This window comes from Melopsittacus undulatus, chromosome 9, assembly GCF_012275295.1.
Source record: "Melopsittacus undulatus isolate bMelUnd1 chromosome 9, bMelUnd1.mat.Z, whole genome shotgun sequence".
Lineage (NCBI taxonomy): Eukaryota > Metazoa > Chordata > Aves > Psittaciformes > Psittaculidae > Melopsittacus > Melopsittacus undulatus.
Genome location: NC_047535.1, coordinates 38,175,244 through 38,195,731, shown reverse-complemented (window position 1 = coordinate 38,195,731; position 20,488 = coordinate 38,175,244). Strand labels below are relative to the sequence as shown.

The 20,488-nt window shown below is 37.6% G+C and overlaps 1 protein-coding gene across 1 annotated transcript in view; it reads right to left on the bottom strand.

Moving 5' to 3' along the window:
- The window catches only part of DOCK3 (dedicator of cytokinesis 3), a 204,284-nt gene that overhangs the window by 78,931 nt on the left and 104,865 nt on the right, over positions 1–20,488 (bottom strand). The window contains 5 exon segments of the mRNA XM_034066545.1: positions 1,868–1,885; positions 5,787–5,912; positions 9,500–9,588; positions 15,860–16,007; positions 18,875–18,935. Coding sequence (XP_033922436.1) covers positions 1,868–1,885; positions 5,787–5,912; positions 9,500–9,588; positions 15,860–16,007; positions 18,875–18,935 — 442 coding nt within the window.

The following is a 20,488-nucleotide window of genomic DNA, read 5'->3' as shown; positions in this document are numbered from 1 at the left end:
TCAGTCTAAGCAGCCAAGGATATTAAAAAACTATCTATAAAAATTAGTATTTATGTCTATATTTGTTGAATTGTTGAGATGATCCTAATCAATTATAGCCCAACACTATGACATAGTATCTGCTTGCCTCTCTGACATGGCTGGGTTTAACATGTTTTTGAAAATACTGGCAATTTTACAGAATAATGCCAATAACCTCCAAAACATCAATGGGCAAGAAGGACACTGAGAGTATATTCCACAATGGCTGATGAAGATAAAACAGGCCCATATATTTATGCTCTGTATATAAACGAACATCCCCCCAACTAATCAGCATCACCCTGCTGACTTAAATGAAGTTACAGCAGTTGAAACAACCAGGGGGTTGGCTCTAGGAGACTCAGTCCAGCAAGTAAGGTCTTGGAAACAAACTGTAAAGTGTAGAATTACTGGTATTCATGTATAGCGTTACAATGTGCTTTGACTGTATTTGTTCTGGTTCTTTACAATGGAAACTGCTCTTCTTCCTGGTCAAAAGTATATCAAACCAGTTTCTCTTCTGATGGACAGCTCTTCCCTGTGATAGCTTTGGAGGCTGTTGCACAGGAGCAGGGTGCCAGCAACTGGATTCTGATCTCAAACAGCACACTACACCCTGCTCTTAGTTGCAACTTTCTCCGGATAAAAACCACACAACTACTCCTGAGACACAGTAATTTCAACACAGACAAGGTTAACAGAGTGATGTCCACAATCACATTGTGATCACCACATGATTTTTATAAACCAGACTAAAGGAAAAAACTGTGCCACATGGGATGGGTCTCAAATGCTCTTGGCCTTCTTGCTGGCTGACCATTAGGGACTTCTTCCCAGTCATTTCTCAAATGATGAAGAGTGCCAGCCTCATACTGCATGATTATCCCTTAACAGTGAAGTTGCCTTTGACACTAGTGTAAATTCTCTACTGACCACTGTATTACTACTTGGCTGTTAAAATTAAGAAGTCTGGTGTGATCTGACATTCTCTGGGAATCATCCACATTTGATCCACTTCAGCAGCTTATTCTTCTGCCCTTTCACTAGTCACTAATTATTTTTAGGCCTATATTCTGGAAATAGTTGTAGTGTGCAATTATTAACATGTAAGTAATATTACAACAGCAAGGGGAAACAGAGCTTTTACTTACTGCCTCTGTGGCAATTAACCCCCCCTCTTCCCCCCCCTCCCCCAAATATTATTTAAGCTTAACTCTAGTTTTCAGTGAACAGAACACTCAATTGTTTCTAGCAAAAGGAACAAATGATACTTGGATCACTTGCTATCCATGGTTTGATATCTGTGTATAGAGAAGAAGTCACACAATGCTCTTTTAAATTCAATTTCCCTGAAACTGCTTCCTTTCAGTAGTATAAAGCTGATTTTTATTAATTTTCTTTACCTCCTTCAGCTCTGCAAGTTTATTTATGATAAAAATATTTTTAACTCTTGTAAATGCTTTTGGGGAATAATTATTACATAATCATGTCTTAGTCTCATTGACTCTCTTGCCATAAATATTCTGAGAACAGCTGATGGATTTTGCCATATCCATTTCTTAACTTATTTTTTTGCCACGACTTTGTGCTCACAGATGCTGAGATGTTTCTCACCTTTGCATTTGTCTGCATTTACAAAGATTCCTCTGTCATAGCTACTAAATTTGTCTGGAACACTGTGGTATGGAGAGAGACTGGTAAGATGAACCTACGCCTCTCTGTTACCAAAGCTTCCCTATGATGTCATGATTTGCTATCTTTACCAGTCTCCAACTTTACATGAAAGATATGAAAATGGGAAAAAGCAAGCAATAAGCAGACATTACACAAAAAAGCAGACACTTACACCCAACTATCTTCATCTCTGCATCAGAAAGAAAGAGGAGGGAATAAAGGGAAAGGGAGAGAAGCCAGGAAATTAAGACAGAGAGAGGAAAAAAAAAAAAAGAGAAACAAACATCACTCACAAGTAGAAGATGAAGCATGCACTTTTCATCAGAGGATCAAAGTAAAAGACAGAATACTTATCAGCACATGGGGAAGGGAAGGGATGTCCTTTGGGGAACTGACAAACGCCATGCCTATGCAATAGATTTCTGATCAGCAAGTTCTGTATACAAATAAAGTTGCAATCCAAAAGGCAAGCAGCACATGCCTCATTGCTTTTATCTCTGGGGAAAGGTAAAATTGTCAGGGTCAGATGGACGGTCTTAAACCCAGTAGCAATTTAGTAAAAAAAAAAAACCCCAAACCCATAAATGACCAAAATCCCTCCACAGCTCCTCAGGAGGCTGGTTTGACTGAATCCCTCTGCTTTGGACAAAAAAGATATTTCAGTGCTTTATGATGACCTTATCAGATCACAACCCAGTAGGAAACAAAGAAAATTTTATCTTTAGAACTGAAGACAGGCATGGTGATTTTGTAGAACGTTCATCTTGTTCTGCATAACCATGCAAAATATAAGCACATAAAGACCAGTTTCACCTTCTTTCTTAATAACGACCAGCTACCACTCCTGTTGCTCATGTCTGAGTGAGGGCAAAAGAGGGCTCAACAGGAACTAATGTTACAGTTTAGAAAACAAAATGTATAGGAAAACTGTGTGATAAGACAGCTCCAGAATTTTAATGGCTCTGTACATTTGAAAGGATTTCCTATTAAAAAAGAAAATGAACATGTTAAAACCTATGACCAAGAAGATTAATTTGAAATTTTAGAGCTATGTATGTTTTAAAAATAGATTTCCTGGTTCAGGAGCAAGGTCACTGCATATTTTAACAATAGGAGGTGACGTAGCCTTGATTAACTTATTCAAAAAACGTTTTAAAAATCACACTGCCTTGAAAAATCTGCATCCACTTGCAAAATACAAGTCATGAACTTTCTGTGCTCCTTCTGGAACAGGAAACCCTGTCTTTAATGAGAAAGAAGCAGTTCTGAAGCAAAGCAAGGGAAAGGTAGTTTGACAAAGACATTTAAAGCAGCAGACATGATTGAGAACTGCTAACGTGCATGACAGAGTTGTTTTTTTCATTTGCTTGGTGTCTTTTTTGCTCTCCCTTCCCCCATGAAATATTTTTTAACTTCAGACAATACCAGTAAAGCTAACAAAGAATGACTGAGAATTCTGGCTGCCAACAACAAGCAGAAAGTAAACTGACAGGTATTCCTTGTTCCTATAGCCTGGCTCATCCACCTGCAAGATTAATTTACCCTACCCAAATGTTCCATCCTGGACATCAGGTAAACTCAAACCCCAATCTCATCTGTTGTTTTAAAAGCAAACAACAGGCCAATATCGGCTGTTGTTTGAATAATGGCAAACATATTTTTATTTTTAAGAAATTTGATAAAAATTTGTTTACTGCATCATTACATTTTATTTTAATCTCCTAATTTTTCCAGAGATTTCATTACCCTGGAGAATACCCAGGATAATGAAAATTCTTGTTTAGAACACCACCCATGGCTACCTCTCTTCACATAGTATCTCTACCCTGGCAATGTTATAATTTATCTTTACAGTGAAAGCCTATTCACACTTCCATGACTGACTTTCTTTTCTTACCTATGTTTAAAGACATTCACAAACTGCCTTTATCCACAAATGGGAGCCTCTTTTTTTTTCTTCCCCAAATACAAACACCTAAAGCTTTGCATTTAAACTCTATACATGCAGACCTCATGTAGCTTCCTTTGAATTGAGAAGTTCTGGGTGTCCAGCACCTCTAGAGAGGCAGTTAGCATTTAAGAGCAGAGTGGTTGTCCTTTCATGTATTTATATCAATCAGTATTTTAAGCAGATTTCTATGTATATGAGCCCAATTCCAAATAGATTATAATCTTCAAATCTCTGTGATTTCTCCAAAAAGAATTCTGGTTCTCACAAACATGACATTAGCAATGTCATGCATTGGCAGCTGTGGCCCTTTGAAGAATACCACTGGAAAAACAGATGGGATAGCCAGAGCTGGGAAGATCACCACTGTACCTGTATAGTGAGCCTTACATCAGGAGTGCTGCACACATGTGCAAGAATCTGGTCTTAATTTACTTCAATATCTAATGCTGATTATCACAAAGATCATAATGATATATTTAAAATTTGGTAGACATGTTTTGCACTGAGGCAGCACTTTTGCTAGAGTTCTTAAATAGAGAAAGAAACTTTGGAAATTTCAATGAGGTGCAATGAGTATTTAAAGTTTAGGGTGGGAACATTTGCACATGAAAGCTGCTGACTTGCTTGTTCAAGCCCTGGACAAAAGCATTGCCTAAACCAGCGAAACTGCATGGAAGACAGCCCACTATGCCAGCTTGCAAAAGAAAGCTAGGGCCCAGAAAAAAAAACCCTAAACAATTAGGAGGAATGCTGAAACCATAAAGATGTTCCTGAAGCTTGCTAATATTCAGTGGTCTGAAGCACCTGAGGAACACCTCTATACAAGTGGAGGCTAAAGAAATTCTTGCAGGCAAATCAATTCATAGGTAAGTAAACGTTATTTTTGAAGCTGACTTTTCCAACTGCAATGTCAATTACAGCAGACCAGCTTGCAGCAGTTGTGCCTGCATATCAACAGATAATAATACAACTTTTCTTTATTTGATTGCTTAGGGTTAAGACTGGAACTGGTATAAAGTCACTGGAAAGTAAAACTTATAAGTGACTCTAAAGCCAACATCGTATTGTTCTATTACTATTATTTTCAAGTTTGTTAGTAAATAAAACACATACTGTTCTAATGCTTTTACTTTAGTTTCTAGAACTTCTTCACACCTACTCACTATTCTTACTGTGCTTTTTGAAGAACTTTCCTATTGACGCTGCAACAATTACTTTTGATATTGATGTGTCATTGCAGTCTTTCAAGTAATAAAATCAAGATATTTTTCCCAATATGCTTTCATAACATTTCCCATGTCTGCAAAGTCATCCTTGGTCTTAGTTTATAATGCATAGCAGTAACGTACTATTTCAAACGCTATACATGCAATAAAATTAGTAAGCCTATTTCTTACTACACTGTGAAAATCAAGACAGTATAATGCCAGGTTTTATACTGACTGATTGCACAACTGGCTAGGTTCTGGTTTCCTCCCTAAGTGAACTCTTGGCTATGCTGGGGCTGGCTCAACTTGTGCCAAAACAAGAAGCATCTCAAGCTGCTGCTCCAGAAGTAAGGAGCAAACAAAGTACAGCAATGCTTCAGCCAAGACAGCTGTTGCACAGACTAGGTGCTCTGTTAGGCCAGCTGGAAAATCACACCAGGTTTGCAGCCTCACATATTGTCAACCATTACAAAAGCATCATAGTAACTCCAAAAATCAAGGTGGCAAAGTGGAAACTCTTTTTCCAGGCTTTGGATTATTGGGAAGAAGAAATTTCATGCATTTTAAAAGATAAAAATCCAATTTAAAATCTAATTTAAAAGATACAAAATCATTTTTATAGATAAAAATCTATATGCTTAGCATACATGACAGTCATCTAACTGGTGAGGGAGGGAGGAGGAATATCAAAACAATCTTTCCAGATCACCTTCTATACATGTGAACTTGACACCTTCTATTACTATCATACTTGTTGATTAAAATGTTTTAAGTATGCCTCCCTGAACCTGGAATTGGCATTTACTGGTAAATAAGGCCACTCTTCTATTATTAACCTTCTTCAAGTAAAGCACCCATCCCTGTAGAGCTTGTCTAGGAGAATATGAGAAAAAAAATGACCAATAGCTTAAGATTAGAATTGTTAAGTTTACCTGGCATGATAACATCAGGAAATCCCAGCTTCCTGGTAACAGAAACACCTCTGTTAAAAATCATGGGGTTTTCCCTTCGAATCTGCTCCATGTCACCACGAAGAAGCTGAAGAGATATTATAAGCCCTGGGAAAAAAAACCAAAGATGTTCATTTTTTCAGACCTAAAGGTGACATGTCTGTATATACAAGGCATGCAGGTAAAATAATGCTTTGCTCCACAGTTAATTTGATACAAATATATAAAACCAGAGTTCTTTTCTCTCTTGGAGCAATTTAAAACTGAAATGAAAGAAACAAAACTGCTTTAGGGCACCAGTTAAGGGCCTAACATTATATTAAAACCAGAATACTTAATTTTGCAGGTACCTCAGACCTTACAGTGAAGTAATTAGCATTATTTCTATTCCTCACATACAGCAGGTTACAACACAGGTATGAACAATGCTATCTCTGTCTGAACTACCATATCGCACAACACTGCAGAGTATCTCTAAGGGGCCTTTAATCCTTCCTTCATATCGCAAAAAAGTATAATACCTGTTTCACTTGTTTCTTTAACTACTTCATACAGGGATGTTGATTTTAATGGAATTCCCTTCGTTACCTCAACATATTTCAAGAGTACCAACTGGTCACACTGAGTATATCAAACAGCTCTTTCAATGCAACCTTTTTGTGTATCAACTATATATAGCTTGACTAAGGACTAATTACATGGTAAATCTCAGTCCAATTACTTTCTCTAGTTGCTTTTAATTTATAGCACACTGCACCCTTTAAAGGAGTATAATATATTGGTAAAGTTACAAAGTCAAGAATTATGATACCAGAAAATGCCAGAATGAAGCTTAACAAGCTTATCCTCATCTGCTGAGCATACATTACCAGCTTCACATACCAATGAGAATTTTGCTCACATAGTAATTTTCCACAATCTTTATCTCCTTCAATGAATGATAGTTAGTCAATAGTTCTTCCTGCCCTCTCTGTTCACCGACTGGAACAACACATACTGAAACAAACAGTGCCTTGTATACATAATCTTGCAAGAGCCACCTAAAGTTCTGCCATTTCCTAAACTTAATGTAAAGGCTTTGCAAAAAATATTTAATCACCATTTTGTTAGACAAGTTACACGGTGAATGGAACCAGTAACATCATGAACCTCCCATCCAATTTCTGCTCTTTTCCCTTGGAATAATATTCAGGCCTGTTATCTACCTTCAACCAAATTTGGCAAGTAAATAGACACCTAGATAACATGGAGATTGCAGAAGTTTTACGAATACTGGGAGTTGGAGTGAAAAAAAGAGCATAAAGCTTTGAAGCAAAGGAAAAGAGAGGCCAACCAGCCAGCTGGACAATCAGCATGTATGTACTCAAAGGCTGCCAAAACATGGACTTGCAACTGTCCAGCTAAGTAGGCAGAAGAGCACTGCAAAGCACTGCAGGGAAAACAGAGGCTTTGTAACCATGGAAAAAACTCAAACCCACTGCATATCACCCAGGAGTGTACCTCTCTGTGTGAATGTGTATAGAAGATTTAACAGAACATGAGATAAATTCTTTAGAAATCAATCTTAACTATTTTGGCCACTTACAGGAGAAACTTGTTCATTTTAGAGCCTTTTGCTATCACAAAACCAAACAAATGAAAATAAATTTTAAAAATCCCAGGAGAAAGAAGCAAATTTGGAAGTTCAGACCTCCCCACTCCCAGCACCCACAGTGCTTAACAAATAGCACTAAAATCAAGCTATTACTTATAAAAACCAGTCACTTGAGGAAATACGCAATGTGATTTTTCCAACACAGTATTACATACATTACTTACATCATATCCTCTCACATATTCCACCCCAAATAACTTCCCTAAGAGGTTTTGTAAATCTACTCTCCAGTCCTCCTTCCTATCCAGCCTATCCTTTGGGTTTTTTTCTACTTGTAGCAGGTCTGAGAGCTGACTTTTACAAGACCTGGGAAGTGGGGAAACAACCATGAGCTTTTCTTCAGGGAAAAATCACACTTGTAAACTGAGCAGTTCCTCCATGTAAGAGCAAGGTTCTCAGAGGCCCAAACTGTACTACTTAGGCTTAAATCATGTCAGCCTGCAATACTGCCCCTCCCGCAGCACCTCTTATCAAGTTCCAACCTCCTGCCCCAGAGATGCACTAGATCTTAATGAAATGGTTGAAATAATTATTCTTAAAAGCCAAAGGCAAGAGTAAAAAGCTGTCTATTTGCCTTTCTTTCTGCTCTTCAATAAAGTTCATGCTTGGGAAAAAAATAATGAAAGTTTTAGGCAGACACCTGGCCCTGGAAATAAATGCAAACAGCGCAAGTTTCAAAGTTATAAATAATTCAGGAAAATGTTTTAATGATAAGCAGTGGATGACCTTAGCTGGAACAGGAAGAACAGCAGGAAGGAGACCTGCTTTGCATATAATAAAGTTCCAAACCTGAGGACTGTTTTATTTGTTTGTTGTTGTACTTAATATCTTCTACAGGAGTGTGAACTGCATATTCACTACAATACCTCAATAAACTCCATATGCAAACAAATGAAATTAAGACCATATTCGGACATCAGTACACTGACAGAAAGTATTCGGACATCAGTACGCTGATAAATAAGGCATGTGGTAATGAATGCTAAGCAAGCTGTAATGAAGCAGAACTGTATCCTGTGGGCTGGGTCATTTGGGATAGAACAGTAATGATCTCTCTGAATTAGCAAACTGCAGAAATCATTAAATAAGGTAACAAGATAAGACAAAATTCACTTTCCACAGTTACCTGTCATTAGCTAGGAAAATAAAAAGGGATTCGAAAGGTGGCAAAACCCCTGCCAAACCAGTTATTCTCATGAACTATGAATTGAAACATTTAGCACTGCAACTATCACAGAGAGTCTTCCTGATAATTAATTTGTCTGCACAAAACCACTGCTTGTTTTCTGGAGAGCCAGAATCTTCTAAGCAGTCAGATAAATGTTAGACAAATTGAACCCCTGGTTTTGCTTCTTTTGACAAGAATGAATGGTATCCTCAGGAGAGCAAGCTCTGGATATGTGTTACACCTGGAATTTTCAAGGGAATACAAGATAAAAAGGAAGACAGTTTTACTCAAGGGAACTCTGATGAATTAAATCTAAAGTCTTAATTTCCTGTAGACCCAAGTCTGGTCACAGTGACTTAGGCCACTGTCACAAAAAACATCTTTTAAAGGAGTTCTGCCAGCACTGATTGCTGCTTATGCTGTATCCTCCCATGGGCTAGCAGTTTTCAGAAGCATGGTTACACTCTGTAACAGCCAATAAATGAATACTCAAAGCAAGCTAATACTATAACAGGCCACTTTCTCTCTTCATTGCTGACCTCTCTCAAGATAAAAATAACACTACAGATATAACGATGAAGGAAATCTAGCATGCTGAATTAATGCCATTGTCAGCTGTATCAGAGACAGAAAAGTATCAAGTGTTGGGGTTTCCTTACTTCCTGGTTAAACTGACAGACATGATACAATTTTTCACCTGTAAACCGAATGTGAATTAACTTCAGCTGAACTTTTAAATCACCGCAAGCAAAGAAAAATTCAGCTATACATAATCCTGCATCTCACCAAGTTTCTTGGCCATAAATAATTAACAATTCCCTAAAGCAAATCTTCAGCTGATATTATGACAAAAATGTACAAGTCCGTATTTACCATAGTTTGAGCTGGGTGCTGTGTATTTGGTGCTGGACTTGCGAATAATGTTTTCATGGATCTGGCACCATTCGTTTTCGTTGTTACACCTAAAATAAAAGAACACTAATTCAAGTTAAAAGCTTTATGCTGAACCATCTTAGGTCAGAGAAGTCAACTTTGCTGTAAAGATAGCATGAAAGGTTTTGGAAAGGCTGTGGGATTTTTATGAATGAGAGAAATCCCACATAACTCTTGGTTTTAAAAGCGGAAGACATTCCACAAACAAAATATGCCCAAATGGTTATTCTCCTTTTTATGGACACTTTGGAACCTGTGGTGATTTTTCTGTTATCAAAGCCATTGTTCCACTCTTCGTATTATGACAGAATAAAGAAAAGTCGGGACATCCTATTTGAATTTGCTGCATGAACTAATTTAAGCTGAAATTAACTCTTTGTCATTTATTACCTTTTTTTAGTAAGAGAAAAAAAAGTTAAAATCAAGAAATAAGTGAAATATGAAAGAATAAATCAAGCCCTGTTTTTTAGTATCTAAGTCATTTACAAGATTTTTGCTTACCCACATATTTTACAGAGTTCCTTGAAACATGATGCATCCCCCCCACCCAAGCTGTAGGATGAAGATATGTAACACCACTAAGTATACTTCTGTATGTATGCCATCTTCCGAAGGAGCATTTTTACAACTCTCTGTTCATCCAGATGTAATTTTAAAAAGCATTTTTAAATACTCTTATATTTCATTTCTTATGTTACCACCTGCAAATCCTCAAACCATTCCTAGGACAGAAATTACAATGTAATTATTTGACAACAGATTTCTCATTTTTCCACTCAATATTTTCTCAGCAGGAAAAATTCAGTCATTAATATCAGTTCCATGAGCACATAATTTGGTGTGTAGACTGTAACACAAGCAACATTCAGGCAGGACAGCTGGCTGCCCTTGATCAGATTCAAACCTGCTGGATGTGCATCCTACCAAGATGACCACCTAATGGCAGCACCTATAAACAAAACTGTTCTAATATTTCCTACTAACTCTTATCTTTCTTATTAGGATATGCAATTAAAGGCTCATCTCGAACACAAAGGAGAAGAGGAACAATGGCAAGTGGGGAACAACATCTGCCGCAGGAGGATGTTCAGCACATTGTCCAGGTTAAAATCCAGCAAGATCAGTCAGCTTGGATCCCTTTAAAGACTGAAATGGGTTACTGCCTTTGGTGATACATGACTCTTTACAAGATGCTGGGGAAGAGCATTTGGAGTTGTTCAAGACTTTATACAAACTATACGGAAACAGGAGGATAATGGCATAAAATAGCCCATGCATATGTGGGTAGCTTGCTGTCAGTATGCTTGTCTGGCCATGCCCTGTGATGGAACTGAGTGTTTAAAACAACAGACTGGAGGAGTTTGTAGTGTGCGTATGTATGTATGCTTTCTACTGACAAGTTCTTACCCTACTAAGCTAGAAAGGAAAATAGGACGAGGCCTTTGGTGGTGTATGTGTTAGTATTAGTGTGTACTTTCTGCCTGTGTTGATCTGTGTGGCAGGCTCTGCATGTATGTATGGTGTGTATGCACACACAGAATACAGGCTCAGCCTTGTATCTGGCTGCACCTGGGGGCATGGAGCTGTGGCAGCCTTACCTCTGTCAGGCTACTGGATCCAGCAGCTCCTAACATCTCTCATCACCATTCCAATGCCTTTCGTAATTTTGTAGACTTCAGACTAACCACATGACATTGTGTGCACTTACATGAGAGTTTCTTTCTGTATGTTTTTTTATGGCTACTTCCAATTTCCTCCTCTATTCTTAACCCTTCTCAGGACTGTTTCCTCAAATTGAAATGTATTATCTTCAAAAAACAAGTTAATAAGAATTACAAAGACAACAACAAGATACGAATATAACAAAGAACGGGCAACGCTCTCTACTGCAGCATGATGCTACTCCACCACTATAAATCAAATGGTGTAACTGTGCAGTGGAAAGTCAAATCCATTATCTCCTACTGCTTCAGTCCATGCTTTATGTAGAAATATTCTGAAGTGGAGCAACATTATAAAAAAAAAAAAGTCCTCTGTAAATGACTTTATCTATAGCTCTATGGATATTCTCATTACTCTGATGGCAAGATTCTGGAGAGAGAAATTAGGGACACTGCAGCATTTTGGAAATTACATTCAACAGAGATGGCTGAGAGCACCAGAGCAGATGTTTCAGCTTCCTTTCCAGTCATGGAGAGATACAGATTCCTTTTAAGAATAACCCTCCAAAAAAGGAATAAAAACCACATGAGCAGAGAGCCAGCAAAGCAGGACACAGCAAAAGTTCACCTGGATGCTTGATTCTTTCTGGATCTTGGGCACTTGAGTCAGAAGTGCCACACTTCTGTTTAGGATCCAAAGCCAAAAATTAGGCTGCTCCTATTTCTCTGTTTATGGACTTGTACAAAAACTAGTCTAATGGACTTGCTATTGCTGACTGTCTTCACAACATCCTGTGGCCGTGCAACCCAGAAAATCATTACCTGCTTTCTAAAGAGTACTTTCTTCCATCTTTTTTAATGTCATCTCCTGCCAATTCCATTGAGCGTCCCTAATTCCTGTACAGTTGTATTCCATGAACAGCAAATTATCCTCCACCATGACTTTTAAGTTTTGGTTGGTTGTATCCGTTCCCCCTAACACTTTTCTCCAAGCTGAAGCTCCACACATGCTTAATCTCATAAACAACACTATGACATTAAACATTTTAATTGCTCTGCTCCATACCTTCTGTAACTACTATATCCTTTCTGGGAGGACAGGAACAGATAGCCACACAGTAACTCAAGACAGGTCAGCACTGAAGTAAACTTCCAGTACTTAACAGTATGGCAAATTGACCATATTTGTACTCACTCAAACAATCTCTCAAAACCAAAACACAACAGGGCTAAGACATTAATGGATAGCACAAACCCCCTTTCAGTAATTGTGGTGTTCTGTGCCAACTCAGAACTTCGAGCAATATTCAACTTACTTGTTGAAAAAATAATAATTATCTTCACACTGCCAACACATTAAAAGTAATTTTTCCTCCTGCAAACAGCATTCTCCTTAACGTAGAGAGATAACCTCTAGGACAAATTCTGTACCATCCTCCATCCTTACAGATAAGACTACAGAAAGTTTCTAACCTCTGGTAATTTTTTAGTTGCTCAGCCTCTGGAGAGCAAGTTAAAATAGATTTCAGCCTCCAGTGACTTATGCCTGCAAATTAACCTGGAACAAAGTTAACCCAAAATCAGTGGACTGTGAAGATAGCTTAAAGCTAGTTTTGTACCAACTACCAACATAAGCTGCACTTTACATTTCCTGAACACAAAGAAGAATAATATTCTCCCAAGTTTGAAATGCTGGCCCAAAAACACTTGCTTGTAATGCATTTTATTGTGTTAACATTCTACTTGTCTGAATACCAAATACATTACAAAATCTATTTCTCATTCAAACAAGAATTTTCTCCTGAGCCATCCATCACCTTTTCAGGTTGGCTGGTTCTACAGCGAATTTACCATTTGGAATGTTTGCCATACTACATCAGACCCTGATGTCAGACAGATGGGACATAAATGCGATGTACACTCTCGTCCAGCTGGGCAAATAGCAACAACTGAATTAACAAAAGGGAAAGGCATTCAGGCAATACACCACATTAAGAGGTAGGAATTTTAAGAGCTAGTGCTGGAGAAGGAGGAAATAAAAGAGCTGTGAGAAAATAGGACAAAATAAATAAAGACAAGATAATATGAAACAGAAATAGGGAAAGTGTTTAGGGGAATGGGAAGACTGACACAAAGAGTTCAATGACGAAAACTTTCCATTAAAGATAAAAAAAATCATAAAAACCATGAAAATGAACCAACAATTTAGTTTCCATCTCACTTGTAAAATATTTTACATGTATATTATTAAAAAGAATTATAAAAGTAAACCTTCATGCTTTTACATAATGAGCTTATAACTAGAGCTGTGGTACTATATCCTCTTAGTAAGATTATAACATGACTGTGGGATTAGCAAACAGGAAAATCTGGATTGTGAGAAAGAAGTATTTTTTCAGCCATAAATCTTTAACAATAATAGGGCAAGCTGAGAAATACTGATGAAGTAAATTGATTTTTTTTTTCCTCACATAAGTATTCCCTCTTGTGGATCCAGCAAAAGTCTCCATTGAAACACCATGTTATTTGTCTCAGCCTTTGTTAGGTTTTCAGTCTCTCAAATTTTTCCAGCTTCTCCCCATGAAAAGGCTTTTCTGGCTGGATGCTGACTGCCTCATTTGTGGCAGCTGTAAGCTTTAGCTAGATAGTGTACAGAAAGAATGTCTTCTTACTGCTTTTTTTGAAAATACAAATACACCTCTTTCTTTATTTCATCTTTATGATGTTTTTGGGTTGGCCTGAGGCATTTTACCAATAAATTGAGAGCAGTAGGTAAAAAAATCAGTTCAGCATTTAAGCATTCATATATAACTTTAAACTTACAAAGGACAAAAATCTGTCATTTCAATTTTAGTCTATAAAAGGAAGAAAAGGTAGGTTAGCTAAAAGAATGTGCAAAAAGAAGATGCAAGTGGGTAAATCTGTGAAAACTTTCTGTCATGGAAGACCAACAGCTATGAAAGCTGCAAAACGGATAAGCTGGTGCCCTACAGATACATCTGGTTTCCCTTCTGAACATTTTTGTTAGATGCTTACAAAGAAACTGCAGTGACATAAAACGATGTACAAGACTTATTACAAACTAAAGAAATGACAATGATAAAAAATTACAAGCATCTGATTACAGAGCTGAATTCTGTTATGGGTTCAACTTCCTCTCTGGGAAGGCAGTAATGGCTGTGTGTGGATGTTGAAAACAAAGTGTGGGGAAACAGACATGAAGAACAACAGCTGGTATAAAACTACTTAACCATTTCAGTTGGTACTTTCGGTGGTGTAAAGGGAATCCATATTAACAAAGCACTTCAGATTAAGAGGAAGAAAAGGGAAGCTCTCTATCCTGTGATATTGTTGACCATAGTACTAGGGCTCTGGATTGCTCTAATTGGCTGCAGTATTTTATTTGTCACTGACAGATGGAGAAATCCAGTAGTTGATATTTTTCTCTCTGGTTTTTCAGTGAGTAAGAAGCTAAAAATGCATTAAAAGGGCATCAAAAAAGAAATCTGATATTCAGAATGTTCCATTACTGTAAATATTCAAAATGCTGCAGTTCCAGTATATTAACACCATAGCTACAAGCCCAATATTAACATAAACTATATAACCAAAAAACCACTGGTCTGAGACAAGCTGAAACTGAAGGTTGACAAAACGCCAAGATTACCCAGATTCTACTGACAAAGAGAAGAAAGATGACCATTTTCTTCCCTGTAACTTTCTTGCTGCAGTTTTCATAACTGTTGGCAAAAAAAGACTGGAAGAACTGACTGAGAGACTTTTCTTTGGACTTGCAGATTTCTAATGCATGAAGAAATATCCAAAAATCTTTCAGTGAACAGCAAAAGCCATTTTTCATTTACAGGCTCCCTTGAATGTCAAATTTTCTGCTGCTGAATGCACTTCTCAAAAAATAAACCCCCCCAGTTATCTTAGGAGTCAGAATAGTGGCTACAGACCGCTAAATAATGTCACTTGTATCTCAGGCAATCTGCAAAGCAGATCATGCCAGTATTTATCCTCGCTGACAAGAGATTTAACTATTCCCTGCAGTCTCCAGACAGTTTGTCCGTTGCCTCTTTATTACAAGTGTAAGACCATGTTTCATAATAAGAATTTGTTAGTTCAAAGTTCAAAATCACAAATAACTGTAGACAGATTCTTGCTCAAAAAATGTTGGCTTGTTTTGAGATTTTGGTCACACACTGTTGACTTTGGCTGTTTTCTACTTCTTTTGTTTGTTACCATGACTGATAATGAATAGGAGATGGGGCATGAGTACCTACTCCCTTGATCAGCAGAAATACTGCATAATTATTTCATTTTCAGTTTAGCAGATTTTAAATAAATTACATTAATAAAAGTGCAGCTTTGCATATCACACATTTGGGAAATACTCAGTAATTTCTGAAGCATTTCACATACCTGAAACATCTTTGATAATATGCATTAATTTCTATGAGCCTCTGGAACAATAAAGGAGCAAAAACCAGTGCCAGCAGCACTAGTTCACCTTGTGGGGAGGATAAAGCAGCAAACGCAGTTAATGGCACCTTGATATTTGCTATCTCTTTAGTATCTCATCACTCAACATATACAAAGTGTTTTTCCTAACCTTCTTCCTTTAGGAGTTACTCACGTGTAAACTTTAAGAACAAAATCCTTTTCTTCTTTTATTTCAGAGATTGACTGAAGTACATCCATGATGCTCAGCACTGCACAGCCATAGGGGCGGCGATAGTGTAAATGAGGGGGCCCTTTTTTTGAATCATTCAGCAACATGCGACCTAAAATTAACAGAAATTTAAAACATTAGAGGTTCACAAGCAGCCATTTGTCTGTTGTTATCCCTCTGAGCATGCATACTATAGCAAGTTTCAGCTACAGCCTGCAGCCTTTCCTATCCTTCTGTATTGAGTGTGGCTGAGACAAACTTAGTTTTCCCCACAGCAGCCCATATAGTGCTGTGCTTTGTATTGGCAGCTAGAAAAAGTGTTGGTAACACATCAGTGTTTTGGCTGCTGCTGAGCAGTGCTCATACAGCATCAAGGTTGTATCTCCAACATTCCCCCCACATGACCCAGTAGGCTGGAGGTGGGCAAGATCCAAGGATGGGACACGGCCATGGCAGCTGATCTAAACTGACCCAAGAGATATTCTTGGGTCATATGATGTCTGCTCAGCAATAAAAGCTAAGAGAAAGGAGGAGGAGAAAGGGCACTTGTTATTATGATACTTGTCTTCCGGAGCAACCACTACATGTACTACAATCCTACTTCCCAGGAAGTGGCTGGATATCTTCAGCTGATGGGAAGTAAAGAATAAAACTTTTGTTTACCTCTGCTTCCATGAACAGCCTTTCCTGTATTAAACACTTTTATCTTCACCCACAAGGGGTCTTCTACCTTATTTTCTTCCCCACCCTGTCCTGGTGAGGAGTAATAAAGCAGTTTGGTGGGTACCTGGTGCCTAGCCAAAGTCAACACACCACAACTTCTCACTCTTTTTCTTCTTACATTATTTCAAATCCAGAGGTCCACATGAACCCACCTAACTGACTGGGCTACTCTGAATAAAGCACATCACCTCCTTCAGCTAATAGAACACTCAAGGGCAAAGTGAACAGCATCATGTCTGGCCATCTTTGATTTGCAGCTCCATGATACATATTTGTATCCAGCTGGGCTGACTACAAATCATCTGTATAATGAGCCAAGAATATAGCTGGTAGTCTCCTCTCTGCATCCACACAGGGATTCACTCTGGTCCTTCCATTATAGTCCAGTATTTACACTAATTTTCCCTTTATACAGCTGCTTTAACGAAATGTATTATATATTGTGTCATCTATAATACCTGTCTTGGAGTGCATAAAGGAGAATTCTGAGGTACAAACCTGCTCAACTTTCTATTCTTCAAGCTATTTTTTAATGGAGTAAAAACCGCCAAAACAGAAAAATCACCATGATAATCTAACTGGTAACACTACATATAGCAATTTGTCCAGCACTTCTGTCATCAAGCTTAAAAATCTGAGCTTGAACTACAGTGTATCTTTCTACAAGCTTCACTTATCATCTCCAGTGATACAAAGTAATTCTAACCTTTCCAGGCTTTATGACACAGTGAAGCCAGACAAGGAAAAACTATCTTTCCAACACCTTTGTGACTTAGAAGGCACATTGTCAGTCATAGGATAACACAACAAAACTACAGTTTCACTGAGCTGTTTAGAATGTCTGTATTTCAGAAAAGGTACCTGTGGCTGGTAGTGGATGCAAGTAGCGAACAGGCTGGAATTAGGGTTAAATACCCTTTCACTGCAAACACTACCTAGCCTTTTTTCAGTTAACTGAAAACCTTAAACACATGAAATAGAGTGCACTACTCAGTTGTTTAGGATAAAACAGCTGAAGAGACTATTACTCCTATTCTATGTTGATAACAATTTCAGCCTAAATATTTGAAATAAGACATAATTAACATAGTTAAAATTCATACTTGCCAATTTCTCCATGGAAGTACACACATTTATAATTCAGAACCATTTAACTGCAGCTGTAGTTAACCCTGTTACTAACTCCCTGTATTAACTAATGATATCCTTTTTTAACTAGAGCTTTTTTCTACCAAACACCTTCCATCTAAAAGGGAAGGTAGCAATTTAATTTCAACACCAGAAGTTATATAGTCATATACTCACTCACTTAAACACACTACTGGGCTAAAAAGTCCATCTAGCTGTCCATGAACTGCTTCTCAGCACTGCATTATGCCTTGTAAGACATATTCTAAATTCAATTTCAATCACAAACACTTTCCATTACTGCTACTGCAAATCTCAACAAGAATAAATTAAGCCTAGCTTGGCCTACGAACAGCCAGAGAAACACACTCTTTTATAAAGGGTTTCTAGTCAAGTGAATTAGCTAAGAAGAGTTTTATTCCCTGGGTAGGGTCAGGTTCAGGCATGACACATTCAGATCTCTCCTTTAGATAGCTGTATGTGAGCAGCCAAGAGAACCTGAAAAGCAGCAAGTGTATGCTGCTAAATGTTAGGCTGCAAGCTTGACAAGCTTCCCACAGGCAGGTACTTCTGCTAATGCTCCTTTCTGGCATCAGCAGGTAGGAAGAACACCTGACAGTTGTGACAGCTTCCCTGCTCTTATGTTTTACAGGCATCTTCCTAAACTTGAGTGTGAGTTCTTGGAAGCACTACAGAATCCTACATAGCAGAAATGAGATTTTTATGTGTATTTGTCTAACAGCCTCTGATTTACTAGATGTGAATGGCCAGGTATGCTGATGCCCTGTCCCGCAAACTAGGTACATATCATCAGTAAAAAAACCTCATTTTAAATTTTGAAACATTAAACTAAAAGCCTTTTAATTTCTCCATCTTCCACCAAACATGGCATTTAATCAAGTATTTTGTTTCATACTGAGAAAAAAAAAATCCCTGTGAAACAGTCATCAGTAACTTTATAACACTTAGCTACATATGGTCTGAATATTAATCTTAGCAGATAGGCCTGGTCCATGACTGAGTTTTCTCACTGGTTAAATAATTATAATGTCAATTAAAAAACACATCTAAAAGTAAGGTAAAACCATAGTTAATTATATATATTTCAAGTTTTAAATCATACTGTACCTATTCGGATTACATGGGCAACTATGTACAAATCTCTCTTCATGTCCTTACTGCTGAGATCCTAAAAGATAAGAAAAAATACAGACATTAAAAAATTTTAACTTCCAAAATAAGGGCCTGCAAAACTCTCACAAACAGTACCAAGGACCACACAGTACTACTCTCCACTCAGCTAGCTCCTCCATCTTTCATAAGAGAAAGTATTATGATTTCTAATTTACAGACAAGAAGAGTAAAGTATAGGATTATAATTGGTTGAATAGTCTTTAGAAAGAAAATAAATTGAAGCTTCTGACTCTAGTGATACATCAAAATTCTGGCAAACACTTAAAATGTTCATTTAACCCTTAATTCAAACACATGATTAGACTGTATTAAATTTACGTGGTAAATTTAAACCCCTGAGTTACCTTAACTGCAACTCTTCTGGCCTCCTTCACCCCATCCCCTGACTGCGGGTCCCATCCCTGTCTCTAAGTCTTTTCCTTCCCCTCTGCTTTCCTTTTTTGTCTTTTGACTTCTCATTGTGTGGTCTTTGTGTCACATGATGGCTCTAGAAAAGTCTGCAGCATGACTGTCACAATTCAGATTAAAAACACGTTTTGAACTAATCTCTGTTTTAGGAGTGGATTGGTGCAATTCTTCAGAACAAGTAAAAGTGTCAACAGGAGAAAAAGTGGAGGACTCAGGGACATGGTTTATTTTAATGCCTGTAAATGTGCTATTCTTTTTCATATGCGTTCATTACGTTACGAAAGCAGCAAGGCAGTGTCTCAACCATGAGGTCAGGGAGCCAAGGGCAGCTAGTTCATAGCTAACATTCTTCAACATTCAAAACCAGGGCAGGATGCATGCAAAACTGCTGTCTGGAAATGCTCTCTGCCCCATTCTAACTGCTGAAACATGCTGAGGGATGATTTGAGGAGCACAGTAGCTGGAAAGGGCCACATTTAGCAAAAAACATTCTAACAGTTTAATAACATTTGAAACAGCTATAGTGTATTGGAAAAACTAAGAAATTAATTCAGTTTTAAGATAATTGCTTGGCAAAACACAGGACTTTAAGATCTCTGAAAAGTTATTTTTATGGCAAGCATTCATATACGTAGATGAAAACTCTGAAGTTCCAGGTGATAGAATAACAGGTCAAAACTTAAAAATGAGCTTGAAGAACTGCGAAAACTGTGAAAAGGAGAACATACAGAAGAGCAAAAGGAAAGCTGAAGCTAGTGAAGACAAAGTATTACTGGCCCTGACAAAGCTTTATTATTAAAGAAAATGAATTAAGAAATATGAATAAAGTACTTTCCAATAATTCACCCTGCAGCATTTTGCCTTCACATGTTTGAAGCTGTCTTAATTGCAATTTCCTTGGCATGTTGTGCATTTCTCTGATAACATTATAAACAAAGACATTCCCCTCCCTTCTTTTTTTAACTGAAGAACTAGGGAACACTTCCTTCTAAAAACATTAGCATTGTTTAACAAGTTTTCCTTATGTTACTAACCTCCAAGACAAGGAGATTCTAAACACCACATGTTTGTGTACTATGAGAATATTCATTCATGTTTTAGACTGTGTTGCAAAAATGTTCTTTGTGCTCTACAACAACA